This window comes from Alexandromys fortis, unplaced genomic scaffold (genome assembly GCF_014885135.2).
Source record: "Alexandromys fortis isolate MF-2015 unplaced genomic scaffold, M_Fortis_MF-2015_v1.1 scaffold_11, whole genome shotgun sequence".
Lineage (NCBI taxonomy): Eukaryota > Metazoa > Chordata > Mammalia > Rodentia > Cricetidae > Alexandromys > Alexandromys fortis.
Genome location: NW_026067912.1, coordinates 18,310,932 through 18,324,696, shown reverse-complemented (window position 1 = coordinate 18,324,696; position 13,765 = coordinate 18,310,932). Strand labels below are relative to the sequence as shown.

The 13,765-nt window shown below is 35.8% G+C and overlaps 2 protein-coding genes across 3 annotated transcripts; both read left to right on the top strand.

Moving 5' to 3' along the window:
* Positions 1-922: 922 nt before the first annotated feature.
* Positions 923-8,449, top strand: LOC126499489 (keratin-associated protein 19-3-like). Of its 2 annotated transcripts, XM_050138721.1 has the most exons (2): positions 923-1,076; positions 8,331-8,449. In XM_050138721.1, exons 1-2 carry the CDS (start codon positions 923-925, stop codon positions 8,447-8,449), a joined length of 273 nt encoding a protein of 90 aa, XP_049994678.1. The 2 variants fall into 2 exon arrangements, with proteins under 2 accessions (XP_049994678.1, XP_049994679.1); XM_050138722.1 differs by lacking the exon at positions 8,331-8,449 and having other exon boundaries at positions 923-1,141.
* Positions 8,450-12,598: 4,149 nt separating this feature from the next.
* On the top strand, positions 12,599-12,853 carry LOC126499490 (keratin-associated protein 19-3-like). The gene has a single exon (XM_050138723.1). The coding sequence runs from the start codon at positions 12,599-12,601 to the stop codon at positions 12,851-12,853; it is 255 nt and encodes an 84-aa protein (XP_049994680.1).
* Positions 12,854-13,765: the final 912 nt, after the last annotated feature.

Here is a 13,765-nt window from a genome sequence, read left to right as displayed (position 1 = left end):
CTGGGCCCTTTTGGCAACACATTATATAGCTGTGTAGAGAAGAGTGTCAGGATTTAAGATAATGTCTCATGGGTTTTAAAACCACTGTTTGAAACCAATTTTTGCTACTGTCATATGACTTCTGTTTTGGATTATTTTTCACACTGTTGCAAAAACTTATAGAGCTATCCTAATAGTAACAGTTAAACCTGATAGACTAAGTGTTGACTTTAAATAGACTATCAAAATTGTTTCACCAATTGTAAGATCCAAATGAAAGAGTATGTAAAGCAAATAGCAATTATGTAATCAATAGTCTAAAATGGGCAAAAGCAAAGCAGGCATTTCTTTTATTACCCAAAGTTCATTACTGTTCCAACAATGTAAAATTGATTCCTTCTGCCTTTCACGTGTGTTCTTCCCAGTTGCGCAGAAACAGATCATTAATTTACTTTAGAGTCTGAGGAATAAAATACTCTTGTAGAGTAAAACAGAATGCAAGCCTCTAATTGAACTTTGATTTAATTTGTAAGTTAAGGATCTAATACTGAGTATGAACAGATTTAATTGAGGACAAGACATTGTTAGATGTGATCACTAACACATGCCAGCTATGAGGAGTTCTATTTAGTGGGTTGGTATATGCAGACTTTGAAGATGCAACAACTCCATCCCATTACATGATGAGAAGAATTTAAGGGCCACACTAATTTGGCAGCTAAGCACATTCAATAGTTTAAAGAATGTAAAAGAGACTCTTCTTTCCAGTAGACAGTGCAATAATTAGTAGTTTTTAAGTAGCTATAATTAAAGAAAAATGATGCTAATGAGGGAATACATATTAAAGATCACGTGTTCTTCTTAGGGTATATAAGCTTGACCCACACACTTGTGCTCAAGATCTTACCTTGAACTTCATACCAAACTCTTCATCTCTGACACCATGAGTTACTACAACAGCTACTACGGAGGCCTGGGCTATGGCTATGGAGGCTTTGGGCGCCTGGGCTATGGCTATGGCTGTGGATGTGGCAGTTACCACAGACTGGGCTCTGGCTATGGCTTTGGTGGCTATGGGTATGGCTCCGGCTTTGGAGGCTATGGCTATGGCTACAGCCGCCCACTTTACTATGGAGGATATGGGTTCTCCACCTTCTACTGAAAGACTGACTTGGAAAGCCAGCAGATGAGACCATGAGAAGATTAACCAAATCAATGAAGTATTGGACCAATATCACTTTGGACTAAGTCAAGAAAATCTGAAGAGTTCAAGGTTTTAAGAAGGCTAATTATCTAACCATGCTTATAGAGATTCCCTGATTTAATATGTATAGAAGATTCTGGTTTAGTTTGCAATAAATTATTCTACTGGAAATAAGCACATGTGGTATTTATTTAATCATTTGTTCATGGAAATGCTGTCTCTGGCTCTTCTTTTATGTTTTGTTTACTGAATATTTTGAAAATAAGTTATTTCATGTCAAAATAGATCTATCTACCAATAAAACTAATCAAGGCATTTGAGATGACAATGATTTTCTGACTTTGCATATTCAAGTCTTTTTTTTTTTAACACACACATACACTATATGTTGATAAACCTAGTTTGTTATAGGAGGCTGTTTGTTTGCTCCCAGTTGCTCATCCCTGAAATAACCACACAGAAAGTGTATTATTGAAACCACTGTTTGGCCTATTAGCTCTAGCTTTTTATTGACTAGCTGTTATAGCAAGAATTTAACCCATTTTTATTAATCTGTGTATCACCATGTACTGTGGCCTACCGGCAAAGTTTCAACAGTGTTTGTCTCCAGTGGCAGCTCCATGGCTTCTCCCTGACTCTACATTCTTTCTCCCAGCATTCAGTTTAGTTTTCCTTGCCTACCTCTACTCTGACCTGCACAGGCCCAAGACAGTCCTTTATTAATCAATGGTACTCACATCATACAGAGGGGAATACCACATGGTCAGTTTCATTTGGTATGAATTAAAATGAGTAGTAACTAATGTTGTCAGACTTTCTTATTAATCACAGTAATAGAATCCTTAACCCAAATGATTTCTTTAACCAGCTATGGTGATCATCTTTGAGTCCTTGTTTTCAAAGTGTGCTGCTTTACTGGACTCCATCAGAGTAATGACACCTAGTGACTCTATTGGAGGCTTATGGTGTTGGGCAGGAAATAATAACAAATTTTAATTTTCTAGTTATTAGTAGTATTTTTCCATAATATTGATAGGGGCTAACTATAATAATAAAAAAAGAATGATCAGTACAACATCTTGGTGAATGTATTAGACACAGTACAAGGCAGAATTATTGTAATATTAGATATTTATTTATTACTTCTGTGAATGTATACAGGAATAAACAGCAGGATTCAGAATATCTTATTTTTCTGGGGGATGGATATGCTTATGTTATGGACAACACATCACAATAAGTTATTAGACTCCAAACAGGTTAATAACTGCCAAATCCAAGAAAGTAAAATGTGACATTCTAAAATGTACTTGATTTATTTGTAAGTTTTTGGCTTCAGCTTGAATTAATAAGGATAAAATATTCAAATTACTGGGATGTTTTTCATTTAGAGAAAACAGCTAAAATGAAAAATGTAGAAAAAATACTAATGCTTAATGTTAATTAAAAATTCCTGCATGTATTGGATATATGCACACACACACACATGTGCAGGTGAGAGGCTGTATGGAAGACAGAGAACACAAATTTGTAACCTATAGTGATGTATAACAATGATTAAAACCATCAGATATCCTCTAACACAAATTTTAAAAATAGTCTGGTATTTAACCGATAATGGATACCTTCACAGATAACAGAAGTAGAATTAAAGGTTGCGAAAATTACTTCTATGTGCAAAGACAGGGAGGCAAGGTCACTTATATTTAAACTTGACCTTGAGGCCAACTGTGAGTCAAGACTAGTCAAACTTTACATCATACTTGAGTATCTACACAGATGAGTGGTAATAAGGATGGCTGAAAATCATTTTATCCAAATATCATCTTTCCCATTATATCTTTTTACATCATGCTTATTTTTAGAGATTCTCAAGACATCTTCAAGGTAAAGGGTTACTGAATTTTACAGTCATTTATAACAGAATATTCTCAACATCTGAGATTCCAATAAATATTTTATATCCCAAGTCACCAGTTAACTATTATTTTGTAAATAAACATATAATAGGCAAATGGAAGGAAAATAAAATGATTATTGTGAAAGTACTTATGTATTACTTATGATATCATGTGTTTTATATGAAAATAAAGTCTTGGATGAAAACTGAACACAGAAAGAAATCTGTAGAACTGGGTACTCAGAGCAACTGATTAGAAGGGAGGAATGGATTTGAGGACATGTGGTAGTAGTGGTCACAGTTGTGGGCAAGGGGGCTGTAATCTTTTGATAAATTTATGATAATGCTTTGGATAGCTAATAATCAGCAAAAATGGTCATTATTAAAAAGTTAAAATTTTAATGGTTTGTAAGAATGTTTAAAAAATTTCTAATTATTATGAACTGCCTGTCATGTTTAAAAGATTAAGCCATGTTTACAGATAAAATATTTTTATTTTAAGTGATCATTAAAGTAAAGCTTACTGGTTATGAAGGTCAGTGCTCTAAAATAATAATAAAAGATGATGAAAAACTGGTAAATACATTTCATCTTTTTGAAAGCGTTGAAGTTAACTACTGTTGTACACAGCAGGGAGGACAATGCCTTCAGAGCTGTTAAAAGTTTCCTACCATTTGACAAGAAACTCAAATGTAGGAATAAGATGGATTTGAATGGGTATAATACATTGAATTTAATTACATTATTTAATAAAAAGTAAAGCAGAATAATTCAATAAAATCTAGATATCAAGGGATAATTTAATTTCCACATAACATTACAACTCTGTTATTTGCTTTGTCTATGAACAGCTCAGTTTAGGACTCAGTGGGTTCAGATTTTGAAGACAGATTTTTTTTCCTGTAAAAGTGATGCAATTGATTTCAGAAGCACTATGAGCTGAATGCAGTTCAAACTCACACATTGTGGTGAGTTGGATGGCTCCTTCATCCACCAGGACTTGGTCAAGTGTGGTACACAAAATCACATGAAAATTTGAGAACAAATGACAAATATTTGATTTCATTGCCTGGGAGGGTAAAGAACATATGTGAGCATATTTCAATTGTCAGACTCAGTATCTTACTGTAAATAGATCAACTTGCCACTCTGGACACCATGAACAAGCATGGTAATTAATGTGCAGCCTAGGTTGTAGCTATGCAGGCTTCATAATCTCGAACTCTGGATGTAGTTACAGATGTGAAGACCCTGGCAGTCTGGGTAGGGCCTGTGTTTGTAGAAACTGTGGTTATGGGTCTGGCTAAAGAGGCTGTGGATGCATGTAGCCACCATCATGCCTAGGACATGGAATCTCTGGACTCTAGTAAACTGCTTTTATATTCAACATATAAACAATAATGGAACTCTCCAAAGATGGCCTCGCTCACTCTATAGCCGAGTACATGATGGGGCTGCTTGTGAATATAAATTGAGTATTTTACCAATGATACCATAATGACAGAGTTCTTTAATTTTGTTGGTAACTGCTCTGATTCTCTCTTCATCTTCTAATAAATCATTCTAATTTGAAACTAAAATATTATTTCATAAATTTAATTATGTATGCATGCTGGTGAATCTTGACAATACCATTGTGAAGGAGAGAGTCCATAAACACGCAGATAGTAGATAGTTTGGGAGTGAACTAGCAGACAGCTTCTGTAAAATAAATAAGTAATACTTTCCTGTTATTTTCACTGGGCAATACTAATATTCAAGTTAACAAGAAGCAGCTGTCACCAGAACCGTATCTTCATATGTTACTCGAGTTTTATTCCATTTAGAAGTATTTCTCAACTCATCCATTCAACAGGTCTGGCCCTTTAAATATAGATCAATAAAATATTTTAGATTAAACCATATCATTAAGCCAACTGGAAAAGTAAACTACTTCACTGCAAGAAAAATTTTGAATTCTGAAATTTCACCCAACTCTTCTGCACATTCTTATTTGATAACTGATTGTGCCATTGATCTGTGTTATTAATTAAACAGGGTAATTTTTCATCTGAAGCCAAGTCATATTTAATTCAGGATCTTTTAGCTACACTTGCTCAGTTGACTGCTTAACTTATTTCACTTCAGCTCTGTGATAGGACTTTCTTCTTTTTAATCCACAACATTGTAAAGCAATGAATTCCAAACATCTGTCTTTTAGTTTGTTGGAGCAGGGTGTTTCTTGTTTCCTGGCTTCCTGTCTAGTTTAGACCCGAAATAATTACACAGAAAACCATATTATTTAAAACACTGCTTGGCCCATTAGCTCTAGCTTCTTATTGGCCAACTCTTACATTTTAATTTATCCCATTTTTATTAATCTGTGTATCACCACGTGGTTTACCAGCTAAAGTTCCCAGCATCTGTCTCAGGCAACGGATCCATGGTTTCTCCCTGATTCTGCCTTCTTCCTCCCAGGATTCAGCCTAGCTTTCCCTGCCTACCTAAGTTCTGCCTTGCTATAGGTCCAAAGCAGTTTCTTTATTCCTTAGGGGTAATCACAGAGCACAGAGGGGACTCCCACATCATTACTTAACTCCCAAACTATTTTTAGAGTTATTATTTGTGAGTAGGTTTATGAGTTCTATGAGAAGAAAACTGATCTCCACAATTCTATTATAGATAGCACATTGATGTTTCTCCTATCATATCCCTGAAATGACCTTCCCTGTTTATTTATCATTGTACGTAGCTCAGCCAAAATCCAGCAGTCTGTGAAATCACCCCAGATTAAACTAAAACCACACATTAGCTCAGAACAAAGCCCTCAGTTTTCAAGGCGCTGCCTGTGTCTCCTGAGTGCAGGTGAATGTTTGTACATCACTATATCCAGCTTTGACATTTTGATGTATATATTTCATGACTTTCTTTTCCTCTTTATCCTTAAACATTTCTGTTTTTACTTGAATGAGTGTGTATACAAAGAGGCAAGATACATTTATATATTACTTGCTGTTTCTTTGAAACTGAAAATAAAACCAGACCTCTACCAGAGTTGAGCTCGTTCTCATCTGTAATATCTATTTTAATTTGAGTGCACCTCATTATGTACATAAAACAGGAATGTGAATGAGTCTCTCGTCATATGCACACACCCATCACACTTGCCTCAACATTCATACGATCCTTTAAACTTTTCAATGTACTTACTGCTGTTGGAGTTAATAAGAACTCAATGAAAGAGATGGGGAAATGGCTCAGTAGTTGAGAGCAACGACTGCTTTTCCAGAAGGACCTGGATTCAATTCTTAGCACCCAAATGGAAGTTCACAACTGTCTGCAACTCCAAAATCTGACACCCTAACACAGACAGACATTCAGGCAAAACACCAGTGTATATAAAATAAAAATAAATTAAAAAATGACTCACTGAGAATGGTATGTTTTTCTGCTCATTTTCCCCACAACGAACACTAGAATAAACTTGGATAAATCAGCAAAAGAATTTACCTGAATAGAAAATATTAGTTTAAATATTCTTTTGAATACAGTAAGCCATTTTGAATTGCATTTTACTTGGGAGAAAGCTTACTTACAACTTACTCATTTCATGCTGCCCCAGACAGAATTCATTGTTTTTGTTTTGTTTACCCAACAGGATGTTTTCCTTGGAAGAAGAGTTGACTAATCCATTGGAGAAAAGATATTATCAAGAATCCTATTTACAAATAGTAAAATCAAAGATAAAACAACATTTTCTCTGGTATATATTCAATGTCACATAAAGGGACATTCTAATTAAAACCCAGAGCTTATGATATTATTGTATTTTAATGATAATTAAGTTTGTATCGATTTCCTCTTTTCAAGGATAAGATTGGGAAGTCTGAGCAAAATGACAGGCTCCCCTTGCATTCTCTTTTGCAATCCAGCACATTCAGCATTGTCATTCATATCTGGAGAGTTATAAGTTCTGAAAAATTTAAAGCATCCCGTTAAAATAGTGTTCGACCCCCAAAGTACAGAAATGCTTTCTAAAGTATCCAATCATCTACAAGTAAGCAATGTCTAGAACACTTGTGAACTTGTTTACTAAAACAAAGTAATGTAGACAATGCAGGCACAGTTGAAAATACAATGTAAGGGAAAAGGTATCGTGATAACTTTAGGTATGTGGACAAAGTGACGAAAGTCTATTTAAAAAAAAAATAAATGGGTAATAACTAAATTCCCAGTTGGTACTATAATAAATAGAAAATAAATGAAAATTATGAGGTAAAGATTGGTTTGATCCAGATGATGGTAGTATGTATATGAGAGAGAGGAGTGAAGGAGGGGAAGTCATGAAGCGAAGTTCCCACCACACTGAAGGTAGAATACAGTCTATTCAAGTGATAAAATGGGTAATGGTATGAAGGGAATACATTTTTAAAATCTTTTTAGTCTGTTTCTAGAGTGAATGTAATGTCTTGTGGACCTTTCTGTTTCTGTGTAAAATTTTAGTATTCTGATAAGCCAAGAAAACATTTTTTATGGTCGTGGATAAATTAAAAATAGCTTTTATTCTGCCTATATTTTCTTTTTCTTTTTATATATCTATCATAATTATGTTCATTCACCTAGAACATATATTCTTTTGAAAGATTTCAGATACTTATCAATCTGAAAAACACATTTGAAGATTATAAGAACATTTGAATGTTTTAAACACGATCACTTATTATAATCTAGATGGTTATTATCAGATATTTCAAATTAAATGAATGAAATAGAACTAGAAATGAGAAAATATTTAGAAAGAATGTCTGGTGATATGAATAAAATAATGAGCATAATAACAAATTCTTCTACAAGAACAAATTTTCTAACTCTGAAGATGTTGACAGTTTCTCATAAAATAGGATACAGTGAGTTCAAGGGCATTCTAAGTAGGCAGAGCAGCAAGCTGAAATATTTTAATGAGTTATATGCCTCTCTTTGTGCTAGCAAACAGATTAATGAGGTGTCTCTAGTACATTAATAACTTGGAATGAAAGAAAATAGTACTCACGAGTTGTGTCATGTGTTCGGCACAGAGTATATAAGCATTCCCCTACACTTGTTACCACTCACACTCAGGATCTTACCTTGAACAGGAGGTCAAACCTACCTCTCACAACACCATGAGCTATTACAGTGGCTACTATGGAGGCCTGGGCTACGGCTATGGAGGCTACGGCTGTGGATGTAATAGCATCCGCAGACTGAGCTGTGGCTGTAGTTATGGAGGCTACGGATTTGGCTCTGGCTATGGAGGCTACGGATTTGGCTCTGGCTATGGAGGCTATGGATATGGCTGCTGCCGCCCATCATGCTATGGAAGATATGTGTTCTCCAGCTTCTACTGAGATCCTGTTCTAGTAACTCAGCATTTGATACCTTGACTAGGTGTTCTGAGAAATGTGTCCACATTTTATGTTTGAAGACTAAGAGTGAATTTATGTTCCATTGCCAATAAATGATTAAATAAGAAAGCCAAATATAATTTTTGTCTGGCTCATTTTATTTAAATGTTGATATCTGTTAAGTACAAAAATGTATATAAGAATATATATGTAAATAAATACACAAACACAGAAGTATACAGATAGATAGATAGATAGATAGATAGATAGATAGATAGATGATAGATAGATAGATAGATTAGATAGACAGACAACAAGAGATAGACAGGAGGGATAATATTTTAATATTAATGAAATGGTAAGGAGATAGAAATATGATCACCCTGACTTAACCAGCACATGCTAAACACAAGTCCTAAAGCAATATTCCCTTCTTCCTAAGTTTGTAACTTTTCTCAAATCATGACCTGTGTAAACACTTGCCTCATTAAAAAGTTTATTTTGTTGAAATGGAGAATTGAATTAACCAATTGACAGGTTATCTACTTGGGAATGTAACTAGCCAATCAGCAATGTTAAAACCCATCTCTCAGTGAAAACTTGCCATGACCTGAACTTTCAGTTTATGCTGTTATAAGTTGGGATGGACCACCAAGTGGGCTGAGCCAGTGAAATGGCACTCACAATGCTGTTGAGGGCTTAGTTGGGTAGACTGTTCCAGTATCATAGAATTTCCCAGGAGATATTTTCTTTCTGAAAAGGATAATACCCTTTTTTGAATAGTTACCACAAGGCTGTAAAGAAGAAAAATAAATTATTACTGATGTTGACATTCTTCATTTAGTCAATATTGTACCAATTCTGTTTTCTTTAAGATTTCTTATCAATTTCTAGGTTGAGAAGAAACCTTTTTCTCTTAAAAGACTTAACACTTCTACAAACAGTGATAATATTTTTCACTCTTCTATTCATTAAAATAGAATAAAATACATAAAAATTTATGTAAGTCAGAAGTTGATAATTCTAAACAAGTAATAACAGTATAATTATTCTTTTGATCCAATGAATGGATAGAAAAGTATGGGATTCTCAACAAATACTGCAAAAGGTATTTTTCTTATCTTGTGTTCATAGGAGAAAGCAGTGGTATATTTTTATAATTTCTTCAAAGTACATTTATTGTTTTAATGAAGAAATAAATTTTGCATAGCACAGTTTTACATCTACTTCCACGAAAATATGCTTAATATTTTTCGAAGGACTGAAGGGCTTGTGATTTTTATCACATACTGTTTCCACACATAGGATGATCTTATACCTCCACATATTGGGAAAGTGTAGTTAACAGGTTACACTATCAGAGAGAGTTCCAGAACAGTGATGTGAAATTCTGAGCTGTGATTTAGTTAGAGTTCTAAACCATCGCATGAGATAGCCTGTCAGAAAATCATAAACTTACTTAGAACATGAAAATAAAGGGGAGAGTTCATAACTCTAGTATGTGGTTCATGACAATGGATGTGAGAGATGTCAGTATCTTGCTGTAGTTTCAAAAGGCTGTACCTTGTGGGTCTCTGTCTCTGTCTCCTTTCATCGCCTGATGAAGGTTAATATTCAGGAGGATGCCTATATGATTTTCTTTGGGTTCTCCTTCTTATTTAGTTTCATTTTCTGTACAGTTTGTCTTATTGTTGTTACTGTTCTTGCTTGTTTTGACTTCTATTTCATATATTTTGTTGAAAGAGAGAGCAACCAAGAGATATTGTGAAGTTGGCCACAAAGGAGGTTGGGGGAAATNACTTTCTTCATCCATTCTTCAATTGAAGGGCATCTAGGTTTTTTCCAGGTTCTGGCTATTACAAACAATGCTGCTATAAACATAGTAGAGCATATACTTTTGTTGTGTGATAAGGCCTCTCTTGGGTATATTCCCAAGAGTGGTATTGAAATCTCGGGGTCCAAATCAGGAGCAGAAGGACAGAGAGCACAAGCAAGGAACTCAGGACCGCGAGGGGTGCACCCATACACTGAGACAATGGGGATGTTCTATCGGGAACTCACCAAGGCCAGCTGGCCTGGGTCTGAAAAAGCCTGGGTTAAAACAGGTCTCGCTGAACATAGCGGACAATGAGGACTACTGAGACCCCAAGAACAATGGCAATGGGTTTTTGATCCTACTGTACCTATTGGGTTCGTGGGAGCCGAGGCAGTTTCGTGGATGCTCACCTTACTAGACCTGGATGGAGGTGGGTGGTCCTTGGACTTCGAAGCCACAGGGCAGGGAACCCTGATTGCTCTTTGGGCTGACGAGGGAGGGGGACCTGATTGGGGGAGGGGGAGGGAAATGGGAGGCGGTGGCTGGGAAGAGACAGAAATCTTTAATTAATAGATAAATTAATTAATTAAAAAAAAAGGCTGTACCTGCCTTGGAATGAGGTTTGGCTGGAGTGGCTCAGACACTAAGAGAAAGGTTAGTGTTGGTGCATTGCTATGTCAGTCATGGAAACATGGGTGGAGTTCATGCCAGGCTGAAAATATTTCTCAAGTTACTTGAGTTATTCTTTAAGTGGTCCATGCTTTATCACAGATAGTCATATATCCTATTCATATTGATCCATGCTTTGATGTCACCAATAGTCATATTCTCCACTCATATATTTTTTTTAAGTGCCAACTGACTGCAAAGCTTTAACACTAGGTAAGGTCAAATAAACATTCCTATTAGAACAAAGAATGTGTTCCTTCATAAGTGGAATAGTACAGTCTTAAAAACTGTGTCATTTAAAAATTATAATAAATACCAAGAAAAACTTAACAGTGTAATTATAGTCATAAAATAAATTATACGAGACTCAGCTTTCAAGATGTGGCTACATGTGGGTGAGGTTTGGGAAACTTCAAATTCAGCCTTGGGCATTGCCACCTCACTGGGATGAGCCAAAGGAAGACTGAACACCAAGCCTTCAACATTCTGAAAGAGTATCTTATTATCCTCTCCCCTTTTCTGATTGAATCTTAGTTATTGAATTTAATACCTTTTGGGGTTGAACATGTCTTATTAAATGTTCAGAGTGTTTTATGTGTTAAAGTATGTTTTAAGTCATAAATAATTAATATTTTGGAAAGTTTAGGTTGGTAATGTAAGAAACATTACCTCAAAATAATACCTAAAAGCAACTACAACAACAGAAAAACACCACCAGGCAAAGCGGTGTGAAAAGTACATGTTTTGTCCTGAGAACTAAGCAGTGTTGACTTGGGTAAGTAAGGTATAGCCCAGTCCATTTTACCAATTCATCCCTTAGCCTGGGTGGAGATAAACAGTGGGAAATTGAAGTTCGCAGATATTTGAAATGGGACCTGAAAACAATAAATCACCAATAGCAGGTCAAGGAAGAAACAAGATGAATAGAGCAGACAAGGGGCACCTGAAGCTAGATTTCCTGTGGAGCCAGGTGAAGGAGTTTAGGGGAAGTTTGCCAAGAAGCTCAGTGAATTTTTAACCATTGTCACTGGAAGCTCAATTGTGGTGTGTGGCTAAACAAAAATAAATATTGAATAATTGAATATAAATCCCCAAATAAATATGAAAATTATGCATAGTCAAAATCTTATACTTGTAGAAATCAGGTGACAATTCATGAGTCAAGTTCTTGCCTCACATGGCACAAAATATGTTGTTACATTTCAAAATATGGCATTACATTTCAATCTCGATCTAGGCTATTTTGCAAATTTTTGAGACTCAAAATATAACAGTGTCCCCCCCACACAAATGCTCTAGAAAAAATTTAATTTCTGTTCAAGAATCGTTAACGTGTTTGGTATTGTCTAATAATAGCAATTTTTCATATGGTCTATTTTCTTTGTACTTGGAAGGTATAATACTCTGTCTAATAAGGTTAAGGCTGTCAGTACTAAGACAAACTCACTAGGTAGCCAAATAAATCTTAAATATTCTCAACAGGTGTTGGTCAGATGACAGGGATGAATGCGCTGTCTCAGATAATTACAATTCCTGGAATGACACAAAGGAGGGGTGCATGCTTTTGCAATCCTCTGCCCAGAGTATATAAGCTTTGCTGTAGGTGCTGTTTCTCACATCGACAATCTCTCCTTAAACAGCAGAACAAACCTACTACTCCCCGCACCATGAGCTACTACAGCGGCTACTTTGGAGGCCTGGGCTATGGCTACGGAGGATTCAGAGGACTGGGCTATGGCTATGGAGGCTATGGCTGTGGATGTAATAGCATCCGCAGACTGGGCTATGGCTGTGGCTTTGGAGGCTATGGATTTGGCTCTGGCTATGGAGGCTATGGATTTGGCTCTGGCTATGGAGGTTACGGATATGGATGCTACCGCCCTTCATGCTGTGTAAGATATGGGTTCTCCAGCTTCTACTAAGTGAATTGATGAAATCAGAAGTAACCAGTACACTTCCAAATATATGTGGTCATGTTCTTGGCTCATATTCTAGAAACATGCATCCCATTTTCTCTGACACCCGTAGGAACGTTTAAGAAGCTTGTGTGACCATTTATTTTTTATCTTTAACCTCTGTAACCCATTAACAAAATGCATTTTAATATGGATTATCCTTTAATTTATCCTTCTTGCTTCAGTTTGGTTTTTAATTACTATTGCCATGCTATCTTTCTAGCAAATTCTTAGAGAAACTTTATGCTTTGTTGTCATCTAATAAATATTTGAAATATTTCCCATTGCTTTAGCATCTTACTTTGCAACTAATAGAACAAATTTTATTGGGAAGTGTTGATATCTGGGTGTACACTATATTTTGATGAAAATGGTTCTAAGCCACTTTGCTACACAAGCTTAAAATATACACAATGACTACAAAGAATGAACAGAAATAACTTTCTTTGGTCATTCAAGACATAAACCCTCTCAAATGCCCGTTACAGAGAGTAGCCTCTTGCATTCTGCTGTGGAGTACTATCATTTGCTGCATCTTCTTTTGGTAATGCTACTCTAAAAAATCACAGTATTGCCTTTTCTAACTTTTTGTCTTAGGGATTAGTAGGCATACATGAGTCTTTTTTCCCTTGGTGTCTGCTGAGAGGAACAATGCCTGTGGCAAACACACTTTGTCAGAAGCACAAACAGTACCAGAACTTACATCACAGTAAGGTCACATGGTGATGGTGATGGAGGAAGGTCATTGGTAATAAACAAACTGCCTTGGCCCATTTTGATAGGCCATCCCTTAGGTGGGTGGAGTAGGCAGAACAGGATGATGGGAGGAAGAGGAAGTGCATAAGAACAGTACCTCAAAGAAGAGTATATATATATAGT